Source organism: Canis aureus, chromosome 25, assembly GCF_053574225.1.
Source record: "Canis aureus isolate CA01 chromosome 25, VMU_Caureus_v.1.0, whole genome shotgun sequence".
Lineage (NCBI taxonomy): Eukaryota > Metazoa > Chordata > Mammalia > Carnivora > Canidae > Canis > Canis aureus.
This window is the reverse complement of record NC_135635.1, coordinates 17,571,413-17,594,691: the sequence shown is the minus strand read 5'-3', so window position 1 is coordinate 17,594,691 and position 23,279 is coordinate 17,571,413. Positions and strand designations below refer to the sequence as shown.

The 23,279-nt window shown below is 36.7% G+C and overlaps 1 protein-coding gene across 7 annotated transcripts in view; it reads right to left on the bottom strand.

The window, feature by feature from the left end:
• DENND5B (DENN domain containing 5B) overlaps window positions 1–23,279 on the bottom strand; it is a 200,076-nt gene that overhangs the window by 58,907 nt on the left and 117,890 nt on the right. For 4 of the 7 annotated variants that reach the window (XM_077870542.1, XM_077870536.1, XM_077870537.1 and 1 more), the window contains 5 exons: window positions 16,883–17,070; window positions 10,870–11,406; window positions 8,178–8,409; window positions 5,207–5,290; window positions 3,102–3,252 (listed from right to left, as the gene is read on the bottom strand). In XM_077870542.1, the coding sequence (XP_077726668.1) occupies window positions 3,102–3,252; window positions 5,207–5,290; window positions 8,178–8,409; window positions 10,870–11,406; window positions 16,883–17,070 (1,192 nt within the window). The remainder of the gene's footprint in view (window positions 1–3,101; window positions 3,253–5,206; window positions 5,291–8,177; window positions 8,410–10,869; window positions 11,407–16,882; window positions 17,071–23,279) is intronic. The other 3 variants (XM_077870538.1, XM_077870540.1, XM_077870541.1) reach the window with 1 other exon arrangement.

Here is a 23,279-nt window from a genome sequence, read left to right as displayed (position 1 = left end):
AAGGAAAAGAAGCAACAATGTAAATGGTGCTGTAACTCTTTTTTTTTTTTTTTGGTACTGTAACTCTTTTCCTTAATCCACACCTATCACTTTTTCTCCTTTGATGCGTTTGTTATCACTATAGCTTTCTCCATTTGGAACTAAAATGAATCAATCATTTGACACATTTAAGAAACATATTTTAAGGAACACCTTTAGCTAGGAAAATGCTAACGGTTTCATTCCTTTCAGGTTATTAAAAATAGGGTATTAGCAGTACAAACACAAGAATACACAAGTATTACCACACGTACATGCACCCTAAGAAATCCCAAATACCACACTACCTAGCTTAGAATAGTGTTCATCAAATTAAATCAAGTGTTACCATCACATATTATATAGATAAAATTACTATGTTTTCCTTTTTCCTGACCAATAGAATCATAACGAACATCATAGGAAATAAAGAGGCAAATATTGGCACGCCTGGGTAGCTCAGTAGTTGAGCGTATGCCTTTAGCCCAGGGTGTGTTCCTGGAGTCCCAGGATCGGTCCTGCATCGGGCTCCCTGCATGGACTGCATGGAGCCTGCTTCTTCCTCTGCCTGTGTACTCTGCCCCTCTCTGTGTCTCTCATGAATAAATAAATAAAATCTTAAAAAAAAAAAAAAAAAAAGAAAAGACGCAAGAATCAAGAATTTGCAACACAGAAGTTAAATAGTTCATCTGAAAAACAAACATCACACTTTTAAACCATCTTTCGAGAATCTTCACATTACTTATTTAGTTTGGGCCATTTAGGTCAAAAGACATAATTCTACCTCTTTTTTATTCCCCTCACTGATTCTCTACTTAGCTTCTAAAAATTTAGGTGGCTCAATGCCATTTCCATCTTGTGTATCCAATCTTTACCTCAGTCTTCCCTCCCATTTCTTTGCCACAGCATGGCTTTTTCCATTCCTCCTCTAGCCACTTTGTTAAGATGATAGGTGTTGTAGAATGTTAAAAGAATACTTTCAGGTGAGGGACGTGTGGGTGGCTCAGTGGTTCAGCGTCTGACTTTGGCTCAGGGTGTGAACCCTGGATCGGGGATCGAGTCCCACATTAGGCTCCCTGTGGGAAGCCTGCTTCTTTCTACTCCTGCCTATGTGTCTGTCTGCCTCTCTCTGTGTCTCTCACAAATAAATAAATAAAATCTTAAATTATTTTTCAGGTGAGAAAGGGGCAAATGATTCCAACTTGTCTAAGGTTCCTAAGCTGGTTAGTGGTTAAGAATAAATTCCAGAATTACTTATTTGATTCCAAGTTCTTTCTTTGAAACTTACAGTATTTCTCCTTTAATACCTTTGTGTCTTTTCTTTTTCTTAAAGATATATATATATATGTGTATATATATATATACACACACATATATATATTTATTTATTTTTGCGCGCGCGAGAGAGAGAGAGAGTGAGTGCCGGATAGAGCACACAGAGGGAGAAGAGGAAGGAGAAGCAGACTCCCTGCTGATCAAGGAGCCCAACATGGGCTTTCATCCCAGGATCCTGGGATCATGACCTGAGCTGAAGGCAGATGCTTAACCAACTGAGCCACCCAGACACCCCTCTTTGTGTCCTTTCTTGGAAAACCCTCCTTTATTTCTATTTCTCACTTGCTAGTTTTTTTTTTTTTTTTTTAATGGTGAAAAAAAATATCTATATTTAGATTTAGCCAGCTGGACTCAGTTTACATGATCCCAATTTTGTTGGCAACATCCAAAGCATCAGAGTCAGGAGCCAGTAGAACATATGTCTTCTTCTCTCCTGATCAGGGTGTTGATCTTGGCAAGTCAATGTTGTAGAGCTTCTTCACAGCCTGTTTGATCTGGTGCTATTGGCCTCGACATCCACAATGAACACAAGTGTGTAGCTGGCTTCTGTTTTCTTCACGGCTGACTCTGTAGTCAGGGGGAACTTGATGATGCCATGGTGATCAATCTTGTTTCTCCTGGAGGCACTCTTTAGAGGGTATTTGGGCTGCCTCTGGAGATGCAATGTCTTGGTCACAGGAATGTAAGTGACATACGGATCTTCTTTTTGTAAATGTGGATGCCTTTCAGCATCACTTTCTTGGCCTTGAAAGCCTTAGCTTTGTTTTTTGCTTTGGGAAGGGCAGGGGCTTCCTTCTTCACCTTTGGCACCATCTTTGCATAAAAATATTACTCACTTGTTAATTAAACACTATATTCACCTAAAGTTAAGAATTCCCCTAACCCAAATAATTCTTTCAATTCTAATCACATTTAGATATTTTCTAAATGGAATCATCTGTCATAAAAAATAACAGGGTTTATCTTTATTTTTTGATAATTTTTGCACTTGATTCTTAAAAAAAGGTGGTGTTCTAGGTTGAACTATGCCTACCTCTCTTCCCTCCATGACATGTTGAAGTCTTAAACTCAATACCTATGACCATGAGACCTTATTCGGTCTTTGGAAATGTCATCAAGTTAAGATGAGGTCATTAATATGGGGCCTAATCCAACAGGACTGGTGTCCTCATAAGAGGAGGACACTAGGACTCAGACATAGAGGGTTATGAAGACAGAGATAGAGACTAGAGTTAGCACTGTTAGAAGTCAAGGAATGCCTGAGGCCAGCAGAAGTTGAAGAAGCAAAGAAGGCTTCTCCCTTAAAGTTCTTGGAGGGAGAATGGCCCTGCCAATACCTTGATTTTGAATTTCCAGTTTCCAGAACTGTGAAAGAATAAATTTCTGTTATTTTAAAAGCTACTAAATTTGTAGTACTTTGTTACAGCAGTCCTAGGAAACTAATACAACAGTGAAAGTATACATTTTCTAATTCCATTAGACAGTATTAGCATTATATTTAAAGTGAAACTATTCCCAAGTGCACATTACTTTAACAAAGAAAAAAATCTCTAGTCTTTGGATTTTCCACATGATGGAATTAAAGTCAAATACTCACAGAATGACAATCCATATTCCAAATGGATTGATTTGAAGAAAGTGATCCAGATCGATAAGATATTTAATGACTTCAGTGCCCCATTCGAGCTGCACAGCATTGCACCCTTCTTATCCCTTCAACTCACTGCTCAAATGGAGAACATGCTTACTTGTTATTAGTTGGTCCTGTTGCCAAGACATCAGACTGTAACTTTGGAAAGAACCCTTGCTCATATTTGCCTTGACCGATTTTCATATCAAGCAGATGTGGATGGATTGCAGTGTGATCCATTTTCATTAGTCGCTGCTCAATTGATTGGGCTAAAAATTAAATTTATAACAAATTAGAGACATTTCATTGGCTAAACCTTAAAACAATGTTTCCTCCACTCATGCACCAATAAGGAACTCAATCTTTCTTACATTCTAAGATAGATTTTCATAAAAGCTCTTGAGAAATCAGTGTGATGTAAGTATAAAGAGGTTAATTTCAAGTGAATAGTAGATGACTAATTTTCATGGTATTTTCTGCCTCTGACAAAAGCATGGCAGCAGGGCTGAAAATCTACAGTACTGAAACAAGTTTCCCTTAAGTGGAATAATCAGTATTTTAATACTTCAATATTAAATATTTAAGAAAAATATTTTCTTAATGAAAATATGGTTCTAAGTACAACTTCTAAGAAAATGATGGCAAATAAAATATTGGCTTTGAACTGAAAGGGAAGGAAAAGCAAGCACAGCAGCCTTATATTACTTTATTTCTTTGTATTGTATTAAGATTCATTAAATATTTCTAGTTCTCCATTTGTGAAAACAAGAAACTATAAAGTTTATTACTTCACTTTTAGCAACACATTCTCGTTAGTAGGAGTCACTTAGGAGTGTTTATTAGATCAAGACGGGTAATGCAGAGAACAGTAAAATAAGCAGGCATTTAGAAAATGTCCAGAGGATAAGCAACTGACCTTCTGAAGAATAAAATAAGCCAATGTTAAAAGATAGGAATCATTCAATATTTCTATTTAAAACAACTTAAAGTAAGGAGGATATCTCAAAGACCCAAAAAATAGCAAACTATTTCTCTGGTAGAAAAATCAGTTCTTAAATGTTTTTATGAACTGAATTTTCAAGAGAAAAATGCATTTGTGAAGCAAGACTCTAGGTCTTTAATCCTTTGCCTACAGATTATTAAAAGGAGAGAACAAGCAGTAATTGTGGTGGTATGATAAACAGAACGCACTCTGGGAACTGCTAATCTTGAGATTTAAGAGAAGTAAAAGGTATTTTTATAAGTATTTCATGGAATAGTTTATTTTGCCCATTTCAATTATCAGCAGATTGAGTACTGCTGGTTATTCCTCATACATAGTTTTACAAACTTTCTTTTTGAGCAGAGAGGGGTCTGTCCATGACATATTCCACCCTTGTCAAAATAACATGTTTGATACCATTTGTGTGACATAAATGCTTCACCTAAGCCAGTTGCTTGTGCTTGATGACAGCATTTAGGGATGCTTTGCAGAAGTCCCTATTAGCTCCAATGACTTAAAATTCACAATATTAGATACCTACTTCAAATTTCCCTCATTTTTCCTTTATAATTCATATGAGCTTATCTAAAACTTCATGAATTTCATTTTATTTTTAATGTGTAACTTGTAACTTTTCTTAAAACACAGTCCATATGTTCTATGTTGGGCGAAAGAATGCCATGTTTTAACATGAAATGGTATTTAATTTCCAATGATGCCCTCTGGCTCTCCACAACCCTATCTATACTCTCAGCGCTTCCTAATATTTATAAAACACTTAATTAACAGATGGCTTAGGCAAAATAAAGCTTACATTCATGGCATGGAATCCTCTGAAGTCCCTGCCAATTTTTTGTTCCATGAAATACTACAAAATTCCATCTCTGCCAATGAATGGTTCTGTTCTCATGAAAGGAAGAAAAAAAGTAGCTTCAGTTTTTCCGCTGGATTTAAAATGACAGAGAAATCCATCTGATATGGAGTTATTCTCCTTTAGTAGGAAGATATTTAAAAACAAGAAACATGATTCACAATGAGTTATTTTGGGGTTTATACTGAAGATTGCCATAGGGAGCATAATGCAATGTTACTTTTCAGTAATTATACCACCCGTGAATACTGAACTTTCAGAAATTATTAAATGCCTGCTTTAAGAGGTCATGGGTCTGTTAGATCTTCAAGGGTTTGTGCCAATGCTCATTTTCTGTGATTGGTAAGAGAAAAGAAAAACTCTGTATTACTATCAACTTGTCTTTCTGCACAGAAATCATGAGGTTCTGGTGCCACAATATCAACAGCAGATAGCCTCTGCCTAAAGTGTTCACCTGCAAATTAAAGTTCTTTTTAGTTAGAGGCAAAACAAAAATAAAAGCAAAATAACAAAGGATGAACCCTCCCCCAAATCAATAAAAAACAACAAAACGCCCATCTTTATAGTTTTTGTTGGGGGGTGGGAGGAGGATAATTTTATCTGATGAAATCAGTAACTGCACAATTTATAGGGGATAGACAGAGCCAGCTGTCTCCTTTTACTTAAAAAAAAAAAAAAAAAAAAGTCTTTGATAAATTAGGTTCCTGGGAGACTACTGCTTTTGCCTAATTCATTTCCATATGTTAAACCTATAATGGTATATTTTCAAGAGTATTACATAATTTCTGTGATGACAGTGGGAATGTCAAACTTTTTGAGAAGCTGACAGAAAATATATTTTAATTGAAAAGATTTTCTGGAGGCACACAAATAAAGGAATCAGTGCTTAGCTCCATTAAAAAAATTCTGTCAGGAAGGGAGGAATGAAATTTTCTCAACAAGGCATTATATTATTCACATGGCTATTAAATCACTGAAAGTCATACAGTTCTCTGAACAGGCACAGACAATCTCATTCATTCCACTCCTTCAATTTCCAGAAACACAGAGGTAACTGCTACTTCCTGAAGAGGCTCCAAGGATCTACTCTACTAAGTGGGAATACACCAGAATGATGTTTCAGCTTATCAAAAAGACCTCTTAAGATTATATAAAGACATCATTTACATACTTCTTTCCTTAAATACGCTATAACTACAGCATCACCACTCCTGTGACTTTGATCTATTTAAATAAAGTAAGGAAGGCAAGCAAGGAGACAAAGCAAAGAAATTCTTTCTTGGGACGCCAGGGTGGCTCAGCGGTTGAGCGTCTGCCCTCGGCTCAGGGTGTGATCCTTGGAGTCCTGGGATAAAGTCCCACATTGGGCTCCCTGCATGGAGCCTGCTTTTCCCTCTGCCTGTGTCTCTGCCTCTTTCTCTCTCTGTGTGTCTCTCATGAATAAATAAATACAATCTTTAAAAAACAAAACAAAACTCTTTCTTGCCTCTTTTTGCACCAGAGGAAAGCTTGCTTTCAAATAGCTTCTATATTAGAAGGGGGAAAAAACTTTAAAAAGGGGGGTGGCACTCAGGTAATAGTTATCAGTTTATTTGGCAAAGACAGTGCTAGGAACAATGTACAAACGTCTAAAATTGTGTGGATTGGTACACTTCATATGTTTCTTTACTAAATAAAAATCTAATATAGTACTAATGCTTCAAGTGATAGAATTAGTCAAATCTGAGTTCAAATCATGCTCCACTAGCCTCTAGCTATGCAATCGTAAGCAAGTTACTTAATCTTTCAGCTTTCTCAACTGCAAAATAAGGATAGTAATAAAACGGAAGTAACTCTGTCCATACACACCCCCACTGTTAAGATCAAATGCAAAAATGCATGTAAAACATGTGGTTATGATGTTTGGCTCAGTAAATACTGGCTATTAATAGGATTATTTATTTAACGGACTTTATTACTGCCAGAGAAGACTAGTCAAGACTTTTGATTCTCTAAGGAGAAAACTGGTGTCAGGGTTGGGAAAGCTCTAATTTGAATACAAGAATCCAGAGATTGGGACGCCTGGATGGCTCAGTGGTTAAGCATCTGCCTTCGGCTCAGAGCATGATCCTGGGGTCCCAGGATTGAGTCCCGCATCGGGCTCCCTGCATGGAGCCTACTTCTCCCTCTGCCTAGGTCTCTGCCTCTCTCTGTCTCTCATGATTAATAAAATTAAAAAAAAAAAAAAACCCACAAGAATCCAGAGGTTTAATTTCAATAAATGAAACTTACAATTACTGGCACCATTAAAAAGTAAATATACTGTAATAGTTATATAAATTAGGCAGCATCTCAGATTTACTATTTTATTTATTATTTTAAAAAATATTTTATTTTTATTTTGAGAGAGGGAGAGAGAGAGAGAGAGGGAGAAAGAGCACAGAGGCAGAGGGAGAAGCAGACTCCTGTTGAGCAGGGAGCCCAAAGCAGGGCTTGATCCCAGGACCCCAAGATCATGACCTGAACTGAAGGCAGATGCTTAACCGACTAAGCCACCCAGGCATCCTGTCAGATTTATGATTTTAAATTAATACTTATCTTTCCTTTAATGAAGACAAAAGAAGTGAGAAATAAAAAGGCAACATGAGTAGCATGAAAGAAACGTACATTTTTCAATTAAGGCAATGAAAGAGAGTAAGACAAAAACCATAGCAACCTTATGGTTATATTCCATTCAATTTATTACTGTTTTTCCTCTTCTTACGCTCTCTTTCTTTCTTTCCTTTCTGGAGGGGGTGAGGGGCAAAGGGAGTAGGAGAGAGAGAAAATCTAAAGCAGGCTCCATGCCCAGCACAGAGCTGGATGAGGGACTTGATTTCACAAACCTGAGATCATGACCTGAGCTAAAATCAAGAGTTGCTTAACGGAGCAACCCAGGTGCCCCTGTTTCTCCTCTTCTAAGGAAGGGGAATGTTAAGTAGGAATGGAATGGACATTAACTCATGGAAACAGAAAGAAACAAACCTAGAAAGCACTTGATATAGTACAAAGAATTAACCATTAAGTCTAAAACTGAAAGCTAACTTTTGGTTTATTTTATTTTTTAAAGATTTTATTTATTTATTAATGAGAGACACAGAAAGAAAGAGGAAGAGACACAGGCAGAGGGAGAAGCAGGCTCCACGCAGGGAGCCCGACACGGGACTCAATCCCGGGACCCCAGGATCATGCCCTGAGCCGAAGGTGATGCTAAACCATTGGGCCACCGCGGCTGCCCTAAGTTTTGGTTTATAAGGCCAACAATGTGTAAAGAGAAATGATCATGGATTTTAAGTTAATTTTAAAAGGCAAGACAAATGTACCTGCTTCTTTTAAAGTGCTGCATTTCTGATAGATAGATGTCCTCAAGGTGGGTGCCCTTACATTATACAGTCTTATTTTCTCAATCCGAGAGTCAAAGACCCGAAGCAAAGAATCTTTCTCTTCCCACTGAGACATAATTTTATTATCAATGAAGGTGGCAAACATCTGTGTTTCAATGAAGCGTGAAAGAAATGGCAGGTAAGGTTCAGGCTGGTCAGACAGAAAGGAAGCCTGTAATGAGAATAATTAGAAATTATTAGTGCAAAGAGACCATCTTAGTACTACATAATAAATCTGAAAATTTGTTGGTGAGGTCACTTTTAAAAAATTGTATAACATGCAAACCTGATGCTTGAAATTAAAAAATCTCAAAAAAAAAAGTCACTTTTCCTTCTAAATTCATGGAATTTAGGTCACTTAGGCCTTTAGCACTGTTTCTACCTTTCAAAATTGATTTACATTCTGGTACTCATGATTAGGTAGAAAAGAGGGCATCACTAATCAAAGAGGGTGGATGAGTTGCTGCAATACCATCAATCATCCTCTTTACTTACCAATAATTTTTGAGCCCTTTTCCAGTGAGCTGTGATTTTTTTTTTCCTGCTTGCTATTCCTAGCCTATGCAGTATACCTCTGAGTCATAAGGCACTGACGTGATCAATGGATACGATTGAGATATACGTAATAACCTTAAAAAAAACTTTGTGCTTTGTGGTGGTCCAAACTTTGGACTTCGTGCTTATGGGTGAAATCTTTCTGTCTCTCAAGTGGATGTTTTGCTAGGCCCCAATACTGTTTCAGACTGACAAAGGAGTGTTACTTTGAGATCATACTTCTTTCTGATTTGTGCTGATTTAAAAAAGTCTAGGCCTTAACAACTAATATATATATATATATGGCCTGAAAACCACCCGAACCAACCAAGCCTTCGGAAAACATGCATAAACTGCTGCCTGCTGCATGTTCCTGTTACCAGTCTGTATGGTGCATGGAATGGTTCTGTAAATTGTAATCAGTTCCTAATACAAAGTGTTTCTTTTTTTGTGGTTCTTCAGGTTCATGAGTTTGCAGGAATTATAGTCAGAGTTTGATACTAGCTGACATTTGGAGGCGATTTACTATTTCAGCTGCTGAACTGGTTTTGCTTTTCATTCTACTGAGTAGGTGCAGTGTGGCAGAAGCTAGAAGGTGAAAGTTCTGACATAAGATTAGTCTCCTTAATTCTCATTGGCTTCTTCTTAGAATATTTATATTTCATTCTAAAATTTAGGAAACCTTTAAAAAAGTTCCATATAGAAAACCACTTACTCAAAAAAAAAAAGAAGAAAGAAAGAAAGAAAAAGAAAACCACTTACTCAATTTAAGTGCCTCCATAGTTTAGATGCATTTACATAAATCCAGTTAGCTAGTAAAAGATTCACAGTAGTCTCTAAAAATCAATTCACCTCTTTAAAAGATATTTTATACATAAATATCAATTTTACTTTTTCTACGGCAAACAGCTTTTCTTCTCCCTCCTAACGAGCCAAATATTTGGCTTTTGGTATTCAGACCCTCATGGACTACATTTAAGTCAGCAAAGACTTGGCTTGGAGGACTAGCATGTGATAGTCCTGTACATTTTCCTAGTGAAAAACGAAATGATTACAGGCCTTCTGGAAGCTACATGAAACTTTCATTTCTCTAGTGGTTATATAAAAAGAATTCCATTTATAGTCTGAAGCTACATAAAGATTAAGAAGGAAGAAAGTACCAGTGCTCCATTTAGATAAGAATTTGAATTGCCCCAAGGATAAATCATGAGTGTACACAGATTACTTCCAAGTCAGATAGGAAAAAATGGTTAAGCTTAATAAGAAAGGAACCTAAAAACAGGAATACATTTGGAGAAGTGAAGGCTTAATTTATTAAAGAGGTTTTCTCAAACAAAAAATGCACCAAAACTTACTGCTCAATGTAGTTTATAAGCTCCAACTGAAAAAAATGTCTGAAAATAATTTTTTATACTACCCACCACCTTAACAAAAAATGTTTATTAATATTTACTTGTCAGAGACTCCATGATTGTAGATTAGCCTCTTAGAATACATTAGCCCCTCTGAGAGGTCTTTCATGACACAAAGCTACCATTTAGCAAAAAGCCATAATGCATTCTATTAGCAGTATGATGTCTTGGCAATCAGAGGCAGAGGACTGCACTACACTCTAATGACCTGAAAGAGTTAATGCACACCCCTAAGTGCTTTTGTCTGGAAAATGAAAACAAAAGCAAACACAAAAAGTGGTGGATGCGTCCAGAAAATCTGCCAGAAGAATACTTTCTAGGAAACCTGAGAAAGAAGCTTCGATTTCAGCACGACAATTGAAAGTTAGTGTCATTTTCTGTCTTCCTTTCCTACAAACTTTGGAATGTAACCTTAGACTTAGTCATAAAACCTAATTTATTCACTTTCTCTCTTTTGATCCTAAGATGAGGTAAAACTTTGTCTTCTGAAACTAAACTGTTATTTTTACATGGACAAGTTGAGATGTCATTATAGGATGAAGGCCAAATAGAAGAATAAGTTCTTAATGGGAAGGGAGAGAGGAAAAATCTGTGGTGAAAAAAGTTAACAAGATCAGTAAGACAGCCAACTAAGAGCCATAGAAAGGGAAACTGTTGGGTTTTTTTGTTTTGTTTTGTTTTTTTACTTTGTCAAAGTTCTGCATCTGTTCTCGGTTGGTCAGCCAGGATTCCATGTCCTGGGCAGTCTGAATCACAAAAGCTTCATAATCTGCGAACATCTGTGTAAAGCGGTTAGCAAAGACCTCACGGAGCTGCACATTGAGCTGGTAGTCCCTCAGTTCTGCCTCTTCACACTGCAGTTTTAAATCCTTTTCTTTTTCACTCAATGTGGCAGAAAGGTCCATTTTTTCCACGGTCACACCGGTCCGCTTGGCCAGAGCTTGGAGGCGGGCTATGGTTTCGTTGCCCTTCAGCAACTCATACATGCTGATGTTGTTAGTGGAGACGTTGCCATTCTTCTTATCATTAACCAAGTCCTTCAGGACCAGGTTCTTCAGTTTGGTGGCACTCTCACTGCCATGTAGGCTGCCCTCAGGAGGGATCCCAAATTGAAGAAGCACTTCAGAGAGTTCCTGGATAAAATCCACCTTATTGGGGAATTGTGGAAATTCTTCAGGCAATTCAATAAAATGGTTGTCAATGTCCACAAAACACAAATTAGCCTGAAAAAAAAAAAAAGTAATACAAAGGTTTGATAACAAAATTTTTATATTCTAAAATATTCTCACCAACTATTATAAATAAAACCATAGATTACAAATTGCCTTTTCAAAAACTGAGATATAACTGATATATAACATTTTGTTTTATGTGTGCGATTCGATATATATTATAAATGATTACCGCAGTAAGTCTGGTTAAAATCCATCACCACACATAATTATAATTATTTTCTTGTGATGTGAACTTTGAAGACCTTACACTGCCTTTTATGTTAACCTTCTGAAGGTTAAGAATTTTTATTCTTAAAAAAATTTTTTTCCCATACATATTTTATACCGTTTTTAATATAAATGGATATTTTCTCTGGGTCTTAGCAATTTATTATAATCTGGACATGATTCCATAATATATGACATCTCTTAGGCATTCCAAAATGAGTAAAGGTGGACAGAGTTGTACTTACAAATAGAAAGCACTGGGTAAAATGCTCACTGGATGAATTCAGTCTGAACTTTCTTTGCCATTCTACTGCTTTGACACTATTTGTAATTTAGAATTAACAATAATTGCTAAATTTTAGCAGCTGTAGTCCCCCCAAATGGGATGAAATTGGCAAAGAACAATCCAATTCACAGAAAACCCACAAATTTTCACTTTATCCAAAATTAGCTTCAACCTCTTAGCAAAACCATTTCAGGAGTTATTAGACAAACAGCAGGAGGCAGAGAGCAGTAGAGGCAAGTGCTTAGACAATTACAAATGATTATTCCTTGAATAATTAAGAGCTGATTCAGGAGACATTTTTGAGTTGAAAAAAGAGGAAATAGAGATCAGAGGAAAAAAATTTTTGAGTTTGCTTACACTATAGATTTTGAATTTATATTGAATAAAAAGACTTTTAAATATTTTCCAAGTAGTTATGGATAATTCGAGGGGCCAAGTACATGCATGAAATTCTCATTATCCCTCATGTATGTGATTACAGTAGACTCCATAACAGTATTTTACTTTTATTGTTCATACTCTCTTATTAATCAGAACGAGGTTGTCAGTATAAAGGAAGATTATGCTCATGGACTGTGGAAGGGTGGGAAGCCAAAGGTATAGCCCATTACATAAAACTGATCCTGACTATGTAAGTGGCTCAACATAGGGCATAGGCTGGAAGTCAATCAACAGAATAGAAAGTTTCATTTTGAGTTTCCCTCTCTCTCCTACAGCCCTCCACCCAGGTCAGCAAGGAGACAATTCGTACTGCCCTTTGATCCTATATGGTGAAAGGTGCAAAGAAGAGAGCAAAGAGTTGGGTTTTTACTTTTCTCTTGATCCCTGCTCTATGTCAGGTGATGGTGCACAAAAAGCACAGAAAATTTCTGTATTTAGCTCAATCAAAATTCAAGATTACCTTCCATCTAAAAACAGAGAATCAACAATGATTACTCTCAAGCCTGAAATGACCTGTGAATCCCTCTCTTTAATTCTGCAGATGCAGAAACTGAGCCCTAAGAAGTTAGGCAACATCCTGACACCTGTTCCAGATAAGCATCCTCAAACAGCCTGGTGGCTTTAAAGACTTTTTTTCCTCCAATTTTCCTTATCTCCAATATCAGTAGTTTCCTCTAAATAAAATAAGAGATGAAGGCAAATCTTGAAGACAGTATTGCTGCCTACAGCTTTCTCCAAATCCACATCTTTATATACGTATCTATAGTCTCTAGAAAGCAGGATGTGTTGAAAGGCTTAGGGAGAGAAAGTAGGTCACTATAATTCAGATGGATGATTCAGAGTCTTTAAAAATGGAAGAAAAAAATTCACTAACATGCTAATCTAAATGTTAGCTAGCAACCTCCCACCTCTTACATTTTGTACGGTCTCCTTCATTAATGTCTTCCTGCTATCCTTTTCTATCCTTCTTCTATGAAAAGAGAAAATGATACATCTGGGAAATTTTAAAGCTTGTTATGCTCATACAATCACTGCTGAATTGAAAGGATAGGGCAAGGTGGCTGTTCCAGCACCACATTACTGGCCTATCTTCATGTTTCCATAAGTCTCTCATACCTTCCCTATGATTGCTTAGATGGGCCCAAGTTGGGGTTTTGATTATCACAAAATGAAAACAGGATTATTAACTTGTGTTAGGAAGACTTACTGGAGAAAAACTAAAAAGCTTTTTCTTCTAAAACAAAGAACTCCATACAATAGGGCATTCTGATGATAATTTTTTTTTCACTTTTAATACCATTAAACTAAAAAATTCTATCAGAAGAGCTCAAGAAATATATACACAATAAAAATACACTTGACATCTCAATTTAACATTGTTTTAGGACTAGATATTTCTCTATCTTTACTGACCAATGCTGCTCACACATTCATGGTAGGTTATCACTTTTAGTTAAAAATGAAAGACATTCCTTCCTACAAAGACTTGAAGTTTAATCATTTCTTCTGCCATGAAGCCATCTTACATCCCTACCCTAAAGGAGTTCTGATTTCTTCTGCATATATGCTTAGTTCATTCATTCCTCTTACTTTTTTTTAACCTGTTTGTAATATTTGTAAATGACTTATTTTGAAAAGCAAAAGTTATATCTTACTTATCTCAATGTCTCCTAATCTAGCCTACACTGGTAGTGTAGGAGACAACTGTTTGGTGAATGACTGAATAAAGCTCAAGGAGATAGTCATTTTGTGGTACTCCAAAAATGTATATAGGAGGAGGAAATATCCAGGAATGTAAAGTCAGGGCAGCTTTCTCTATACTTAGCGAAGGATACAGTTTCTCAATGGATGAAGTTAAGCTGGCATAGGGGTGAACCAGGGGAGAATATTTAAAATATTCCCATAGAAAATAAAATATTCCCATAGAACCTCAGGCAAGATACAATAAAAAAGAAAAGTAATTCTAATTTATTATTTTTTTATTTTTTCCTACCATTTACTATAAAGATAAGCGAGAATGGGAGAAAGTGAGGTGCCATTCTCTGCAATTCATGCTCCTCAGTGCTATATCCTACCAACACTCTCCTCACCCCAACCCCCAAAAAACAATATAACAAAATGGTTACCTGTGCCTATCATTTTAGAACTATGGGAAAAGTAAGTGGGTGGTTAATTATAAGTCTATGTAGTTACATTAGTTAGCTAACAACTAAAATCATACCTTCCTAAAATAATCATTTTGTAAACTTATCATTTTCATAACTATTCTAAGAAACCCCTCACTATTTTTTTCTTTCTCTCTCTCCCTTTTTTTTTTTTTTTTTTTTTGCCCTGTCACTATTTTTAGCTATTATTTTATTTTACAGTTTTCAGGGAAAAGAAGGAGGAGGTGAATATTATGAGTGAGTGTATTTATTTTATTTTTTAAAAAGATTTTATTTACTTATTCATGAGAGACATAGAGAGAGAGAGGCAGAGACACAGGAGAAGCACGCTCCTTGCAGGGAGCCTGACATGGGACTCCACCCCGGGTCTCTAGGATCAGGTCCTGGGCTGAAGGTGGCGCTAAACCGCTGAGCCACCCACGCTGCCCGAGTGAGTGTATTTAAATCACTCTTTAAAATGGCTTTTTTTTTTTTTTAACTTACTTCTCCAAAATTATGTAAAGTAGATTTTTTTATATCATCGTAAAATGTTATAAACACAAAGTGATCTGTAGGTATTCTAAAGATAAACTTAAAAATTCTGAAAGTTCTTGCAGTAATATCTGTGATTTTCTAATTTTTTACTCATTAAATCAAGATTCTAATAAATGTACATGCCCATCCATCCATTCATCCATTCAGGAAATAACATGGGTCAGTTATTAGCATATTCTTCTAAAATATGGGTATACTAACATACATTTTCTATACAGAAGCACTGCTACTTCCACAGCTGACCCAGGGTATTTCCTGTTATTCTACTCTCTGAATAGATGGGCATATATATTTATTAAAGAGTGTTGACTTAATGAATAAAAAATTAGAAAATCACAGACACTGTTGCAAGAGCTTTCAGGATTTTTAAGTTTATCTTTAGAGCCAGAGAATACATGCAGATATGGAGACAGACAGATTTCCCCACTACAAAAATATTTAGGTGCCATTTAAAAACTCTCAACAATTATAACTCATGTAAAAATGGAAAGAATATTTATACACCTAAACATATTGCCTTATAAAATATAATTTAATTAATATACAAATAGACCAGATACTCAACAGGAAACTAAAAACATGTAACTATTAAAGTCTTCAAACTTAAACTGCATCTAAAATATGTTTGGCTAGTCTATTTCTTTTTCCTTGAAAATTTAAAGGATTACTTCTTTGAACCAACAAGATACTTAGATTAATCTAATAAAAGAGAAAACAAGAGAGTTCAGATAAAAGAGATATAATGTGGAGGCAAAAGCAGAACATGCAAAAGCTCAAAAAGAGCAAGAAAGCTCACATATACATTTTGTATGATCTGAATCAAGCTATTTTCCCCTGAAAAAAATGTTAATTTTGGTAGGGAAACATTCATTGGAATAAAGTGAGCAATAGATGATTACAGGAATCATTACTGGGTGCAATGGCTGTGGCCTAGTGTGTGGTATTTTAAATTCACTTATTAAAATGAGAATCTCCATGGGAAATAAGAACAAATAAAAGCAAAGCACAGCATGAAAGATTTTATTAAGAAAGGTGCTAATTAAATAGCTAATAATACAACGTAGTTAACTATTTAATGTTTTTTAATAGGCCATGGCACCCTCATCAATATTTCATTTCAAAGGTTTTACATTCCAATTCTGAGTACCATTAATGATGGTTAAAAACTAGACTCAAAATGCTTCCAAGAATTCCTATCTTCTTCTTAAACAACATCTGAAAATACAATATTCAGAAAGCCTAAAAACCTTAAGGTGGTCTAAAGATGGGATTAGAATTCTTATCTCAACCACCTAGTCAAGCTGACATTTAGAAAAACTTGGTAACTAGCTTTAGGTCTGAAAACAAAGAATACTAAAGTATTTGGTATTTCCATTGTCTATAGCTTGCGGAGAGATGCTACTTTTCATTTGATGGAAGTCAAGAATCAAATCCACCTCAATTACTACAATGACTTTAAAGATTTTAATGATGTGAAAACCTGGGCTATACTGTTTAAAAGCAGAATTTACAACATGAATGTGGAAAAAATAATTAAATGTTATTAGAATAATAAAGCAATTAGACCATGCTGTTGCTCTATCTTCACAAATTTATAGCTGTGAAAATTTGTCACTGTCCTGTGTGAACCATGCTTAATTATTAACTAGTCATGGTAACCATCAAAAGTCAGGATCTGCACTCTACGGCTCAGGCTCTACCCTAATCCTACTTGGGAGATTCAGGACAGTCATAGACACAGTTTGGACAAAGACCACGCTGTCTAACAATAAAGTGGCCTTGACCTAAATCAACAAACAGCAAATGCTTCATCACTCATTAGAAGTTTTACCTCTTGAGGAAGTTCTAGTTTAGAACGGTCAGTTCCTTCTTTTGACTGAAGGCCCATCAGATAAGGGACAGGAGCATCAAGAAAATGTAGTAGAGAAGCAGGGAGGATGGGTACATAAACATGTTGCCACTGAAATGGGAACAAAAGTGTGGTGATGCCTTCCGCCACAGTCATCAAGCGCTGATAATCTGTACAGAACAAGGAAAAAAGGAGAGGAAGATTCCAAATAAAAACATAATCACTGCATTAAGCTTAAAAATATTACTTTCCAGAAAAAAAAATCTTTTTTAAATAAATAAAATGTTTATGATTATGTAGAAAATACGTCAGTTCTATCCCAGTAGAGAATTAAATGATTTCACTTGAATGGTATTAAGGGGGTATGAGTAGGTGGGAAACATCATCTTATTCTTGCTTCTGAAATCACCAGGATGTAAGTTTACATTCCATTCCCTTAAAACATGGAGGAAACAAGACCAATTAAATTGCTCTTGGCAGGTCCCCAATGAAAATGTACAAGGATATTGCTATTGATCACTTTTTGTATACATGCATATCACTATAATCCCCAATTCAGAGGCTTTTTCTTGTGTGTATATATATATATATGATCATAATTATGACCTATGGTTATCCTGATTATATTTATTTTAGCCTTCATTTTGTGGGCAAAAGAAATCCAACATATATACACACACACACACACACACACACACACATACATATACATTTATAATCATACTTCCTATATTTAACCCCCAACTATATAACTACCAAATCCAGAAACAATGTGAAAGTTACCAGAAAATTAAAGGGTAATTTTTGCTTGTGTTTTCTCCTCATGAATTAATTTATCAAAACTAAAAACTGCTTGCAATATTAAAGTGCCCTCCCCATTTTATTGAGATATAATTGACATATAACACTGTATTAGTTTTAGGTGTTATGATATAATGATCTGACATATGTATGTACTGCAAAATGATTACCACAGCTGTTAACATCCGTTACCTCACATAGCTACAAATAAAGAACTCTCTTAAACTACTATGCCATGGGGGTGATTTATACATCCATTGTCTATAATCCTCATTTAAATCTTTGGAGACAGATGTATTTAGAATTCCATTTTTTTAATAAAGGAGTATTATGCATATATCATATACATGAAATATCTAGGGCAGCACCCTATAATAAAACACATTAATATTTCTGCAGCAAACTTTAGGAGTGTCCCTGTAGGACAGATAAATAACTTAAATAGGGTCACTTTGGTTCAGGTTTGCTTTTTCAGAATTAAGTTATAAAAAGAAACTTTGATTTTCTGAATTTTTTTGGATTTGAGAATTGAAGAGAAAGGATATTAATGGACTTGTAATTTTGCTCACAGAATTCACTGTTCCCAAAAACAGTAATATCTGGGGGGAGTAAGATCCTGGGGAAGTCTTTTAAAAAGGTTAAAGAAAATGATCATGAGCACTGAGTGTTATTCTGTATGTTAGTAAATTGAACACCAATTAAAAAAAAATTTATTAAAAAAAAAAAAAGAAAATGATCAGATGCTATTTGGTTCACATTAATTCAAAGAACACCTGACCAAGCATAAACAGGATGTTTTCTCCTTAAAAATCTTTCTTGTGCCGCTTTATAATTTATATACGACTACCTTTAATAGACTACAGTGGGATTTTGGTAATGAATCATCAGCTATCCACAGCCAAGTATACTTAGAAGTTTCCTTATGTGATTCATGATTAAGCCTTAAATTTTATGGGGCGCTTGGCTGGCTCAGTTGGTAGAACATGTGATTCTTGATCTTGGGGTTGCAGATTAGAGTCCCATGTTGGGTGTAGAGATTTAAAAAATTTCTTAAAAAAAAAAAGACTTAGGGCAGCCCCGGTGGCTCAGCAGTTTAGCGCCACCTTCAGTCCAGGGAGTGATCCTGAAGATCCGGGATCGAGTCCCATGTCAGGCTCCCTGCATGGAGCCTGCTTCTCCCTCTGCCTATGTGTCTGCCTCTCTCCCTCTCTCTCTGTCTCTCATGAATAAATAAATAAAATCTTTAAAAAATATTTAAAAAATAAAAATATTCCTATAAACAGGTTTTCTTTTCTTTTTTTTTTTATAAACAGATTTTCACCTAAAATTTAAGTCTTTTTTTATTTTTTTAAAGATTTTATTTATTCATGAGAGGCACAAACACAGGCAGAGGGAGAAGCAGGCTCCATGCAGGGAGCCCGACGTGGGACTTGATCCTGGGTCTCCAGCATCACACCCTGGGCTAAAGGCGGCGCTAAACTTCTGAGCCACCTGGGCTGCCCTATTTTTTTATTTTTTAAAAGATTTTTTTTTTTTTTAAGATTTTATTTGAGAGAGAGAGAGAGTACATAAGCAGGGGGAGTGGCAGAGGGAGAGGGAGAAGCAGGCTCCCCATTGAGCAGGGAGCCCAATGTCCCAGGACCCTGGGATCCTGACCTGAGCTGAAAGGCAGACACTTAACCGAAAGAACCACCCAGGCGCCCCAATAGGAATACTTTTAAAACACAAACACCAGGTGGCCCAAGGGGCAGGGGGTCAGTTATATGAAAACGAATAGCTGACCCAATTACTCAGGTGGGGACATGGACACATATGAACACACATACACGTGTGCGCACCAGCCAAGGCCCAGAGGAGCGGGGCTGAGACTGCTGGTACTCTGTGGAGATGGGGTGGTCAAAGGAGATCAGGTAACAGCCACTGACCACTTTGCTCATGATTGGGTAGATGTACGAGCTGTAGGACATGGGAGTCCTTCTTCACAGGGGCAGGGGTTCGCAGGTGACCTGAACCCCCTGAAATCTGTTGAAAGTCCCTAGTAACTGTAGCTCTGAAGTATGACAGGACTCCATAATGGCACTTGCCCTATGGGCTTTTTTTCTCTGCTGTGGGCTCAGTAAGGGCAGAGAGGTACAAATATTATCTCAGTCTGCCTATAAGGCACAGTGCCTAATTTATAGCACTGCTGATCAAATTTTACTGACCAAAAAACATTCATTCATTCATTCATTCATCTATTTATCTATCTATGTATCTATCATCTATCTATCTATCTATCTATCTATCTATCTAATCTATCTTAGAAAGAGAGAGTACATGCATGTGTGCACGGGGGGAGAGGTAGAGAGAATCTCAAGCAGACTCCACACTAAGCACAGATCCCAACCTGGAGCTTGATCTCATGATGATGAGCTCAAATCAAAAGTTGGATGCTAAACCAACTGAGCCACTCAAGTGCCCCTACTGACCAAATTTAATGATGCTATGGAATGTTAGCAATTTTCTTCTCCTATTGCAAAAGTCCTAACAAAACACAAAATAAGGAGTAGGAAGGCATGCAGACAAACTATGAGACCAAATTCAGAGAAATATCTTTAAGATTCTCTTTTATTGGTCACCCATTTCAACCGAGGATTGGAGTCCTTCTTAGAAAAAGGATCTCAGGAAGCCTCCACAGCTTTTTGGAAGTGCCTAGGGAATGAAAGCACAATGTTGCTCTACCAGGAAGATTTATTCTACATGTCATTCCTGAGGTTCGAGGAAAACAGAGCTCATTTAAAAATTAAAAGAAAGGAGAAAGAAGAAGAAAAAGAAAAAATAAAGGGAAGAAAACATTTATTTTATAGCTTCCTCTTTTATATATTTTATGATTTGACTATATTCAAAATGTACATTATGTATTATGTAGATGGGCTATTAGAAAAATAACTTGATTGTTCTGATGCATATCTGCTAACTTTTAAAAATTGCTATTATTTGGGGTGCCTGGCTGGCTTAGAAGAGCATGTGACTCTTGACCTTGGGGTCATGAGTCTGAGCCACATGTTGGGTATAGAGATTACTTAACAAAAACTTAAAAAAAAAAAAAACAAATAAATAAAAATGGCTATCAGTTTTACTGTCTATAGAATTTTATTGTCGAAAAAAGTATAGGGACGCCTGGGTGGCTCAGTGGTTTAGCGCCTGCCTTCGGCCCAGGGTATGATCCTGCAGTCCTGGGATCAAGTCCCACATCGGGCTCCCTGCATGGAGCCTACTTCTCTCTCTGCCTACGTTTCTGCCTCTCTCTCTCTCTCTGTGTCTCTCATGAATAAATAAATAAATAAAATCTTAAAAAAAGAAAAGTTATAAAATAAGCTATTACCAAGGTTTTTTGGTATTATTAAAGATTAGTTTTCTAAGACAATTCCTTAAAGTTCAATGTTTCTAATTTAATCAGTTTCTTTAAAAAAGAAAAAGCAGTAACACAAAAATCTAGGTTTTAAAAAATTACAGTTTTACACATTATATAGGAGAAAAAAACTACTTAAATGTCCTTAAGTAATTTAAAGTAGGAGGGATATTCTTCCTCTAATCCCTTACCTACTTCCAATTTACAAATACCTTACCTAAGAATAATGTTTGTTTTTAAAAGATTTTATCTATTTATTAGAAAGAGAGAGAGAGAGCAAGCACACAAGTGGGGGGGGGGGGTGGAGCAGAAGGAGAGTCAGACACCTCACTGAGTAGGAAGTCTAATCAGTGGCTCGGCTGGATCCCAGGACCTTGAGATCATGACCTGAGTTTAAAGTAGCCACTTAACCAACTGAGCCACCCAGGCACCCCTAAAAATAATGTTGCTCCATTGGTTAAGTGTCAGATTCTTGGTTTTGGCTCAGGTCATGATCTCATGGCTGGGGGACAACTTGCTCACAGGGAGTCTCCTTGAAATATTCTCTCCCTTTGCCCATTGCCCCCTGTCCCGTGCTCACATGCATGTGTGTACACATGTGCTCTCTCTCTAAAAATAAATCTTTAAAAAAAAAGAATAATGTTTTTAAGGAAAAGGAGGAGTGAGAAGATCCATTTGGTTAAGAAATAGTGATCATTTACTCTGTCACTGCTCTTCAGTCAAAACCCCAGGAACATACCTTTATTTGAACAGGTTGTGTTTACTACTACTCCTTACTGAGAGGGAGAACACACACCTTGGGGATCTGTGGAATGTCTTCATAAGGGGGCTTAGAGATCACCTATTATAGCATTTGGGCTGGGTTTGGATAATTTTTGGGAGGGTATAAGGAAGTAGAGACTTGCTTTGGATTAGATACTGTAAGAAATGAAGGCATTTCTATGACAGGGTATCTCAATATATCTGATATAGAGAAAGCTGATTAAGGTAGGGTTAGAACTGTATTTGGTAAGGAAGTGAACCAGCAGTTACTAATTCAGCAAGAGAAGATATTTGGTATGTTGTGGGGTGCACAGTGGTCTTCCCTTGAAGTGGATGTTCCTGTTGGACTATTTATATTCTATAGGCATCATGGCTCAGTTGTGAACATCAGATCAGTATGCATTAAAGTGAGCCCTAGCTTGAGAGCTTGATCAGTTCCTGGGTGTCTGTGACTACTTTAATATTCCTTTCTCAATTGTAAGCCAGGCACAGGTGAAAGGCTCAAGACTGTAAGCAGTCTGATCCTGTGCCAGTTACACATTTATTGCCTCAGTACATGGTCTATGGACAATGGACTAAACCAAGTGTTTTCTTTTACAGTGAGCACAATGTTAAGGCTTGCCAGTAGAAGGCGATGCAGAGATACTGCAGGAGGAAGGAGCTTTTCGTTTTGGTTCTAGTGTACAACTGTGTTTTGTCTGTTCTTGCTCCTGTTGCATGCTTGGTCAGTGGTGTGGTTATATGAAGACATCTGGTGGGTATACTTCCCTAGCCATCTGCGGAATGGGAGTAGCCTCAGTGACTGGGCCAGTGGTCACTTTCCCATGGCCCCCCTAACATGGATCTCTCACACCCACAGTGGTGTCCTGACAATTTCTCCCATCCAAGTACTAACCAGGCCCGACCCTGCTTAGCTTCCGAGATCAGACGAGATCGGGCGCGTTCAGGGTGGTATGGCCGTAGACCCTGACAATTTCTGTGCCCATTCACCAGCCACAGCTCACCTGACCCTCAGAGGTTTGTTTCCTTTTGCCCAGCAAATTAAGGATCAGCTCTGGACCAGGCAACCCACTGACTTTCTCCACCATTCAATGGGCCGCAACTACACTTTATTCAGTGAGATATGAATGTGTTTTGGAAATGGGCACCCCCCTCCACATCTGTCTTTCCTTGGTACCTGTTAGTTTTCTTCATGTCTTTATACTTTCTATTATAGCTTAGTAATTCTTTATATTACATTTCTCTGTTTAAATTACAGATATGGTTAATCTGTTTTCTGACTGGACCTAAGTTAAAAGATCCGGGGTTTTAAGCAGTCAAATCAAATCCCTAGCAGCCTGGCTACCTTTTTTTTTTTTTTTTTTTTAACTGTTGGTAGGAAAAATGTTCAATCTCAGAGAAAACAAATTCTTCAAGTAATGGGAA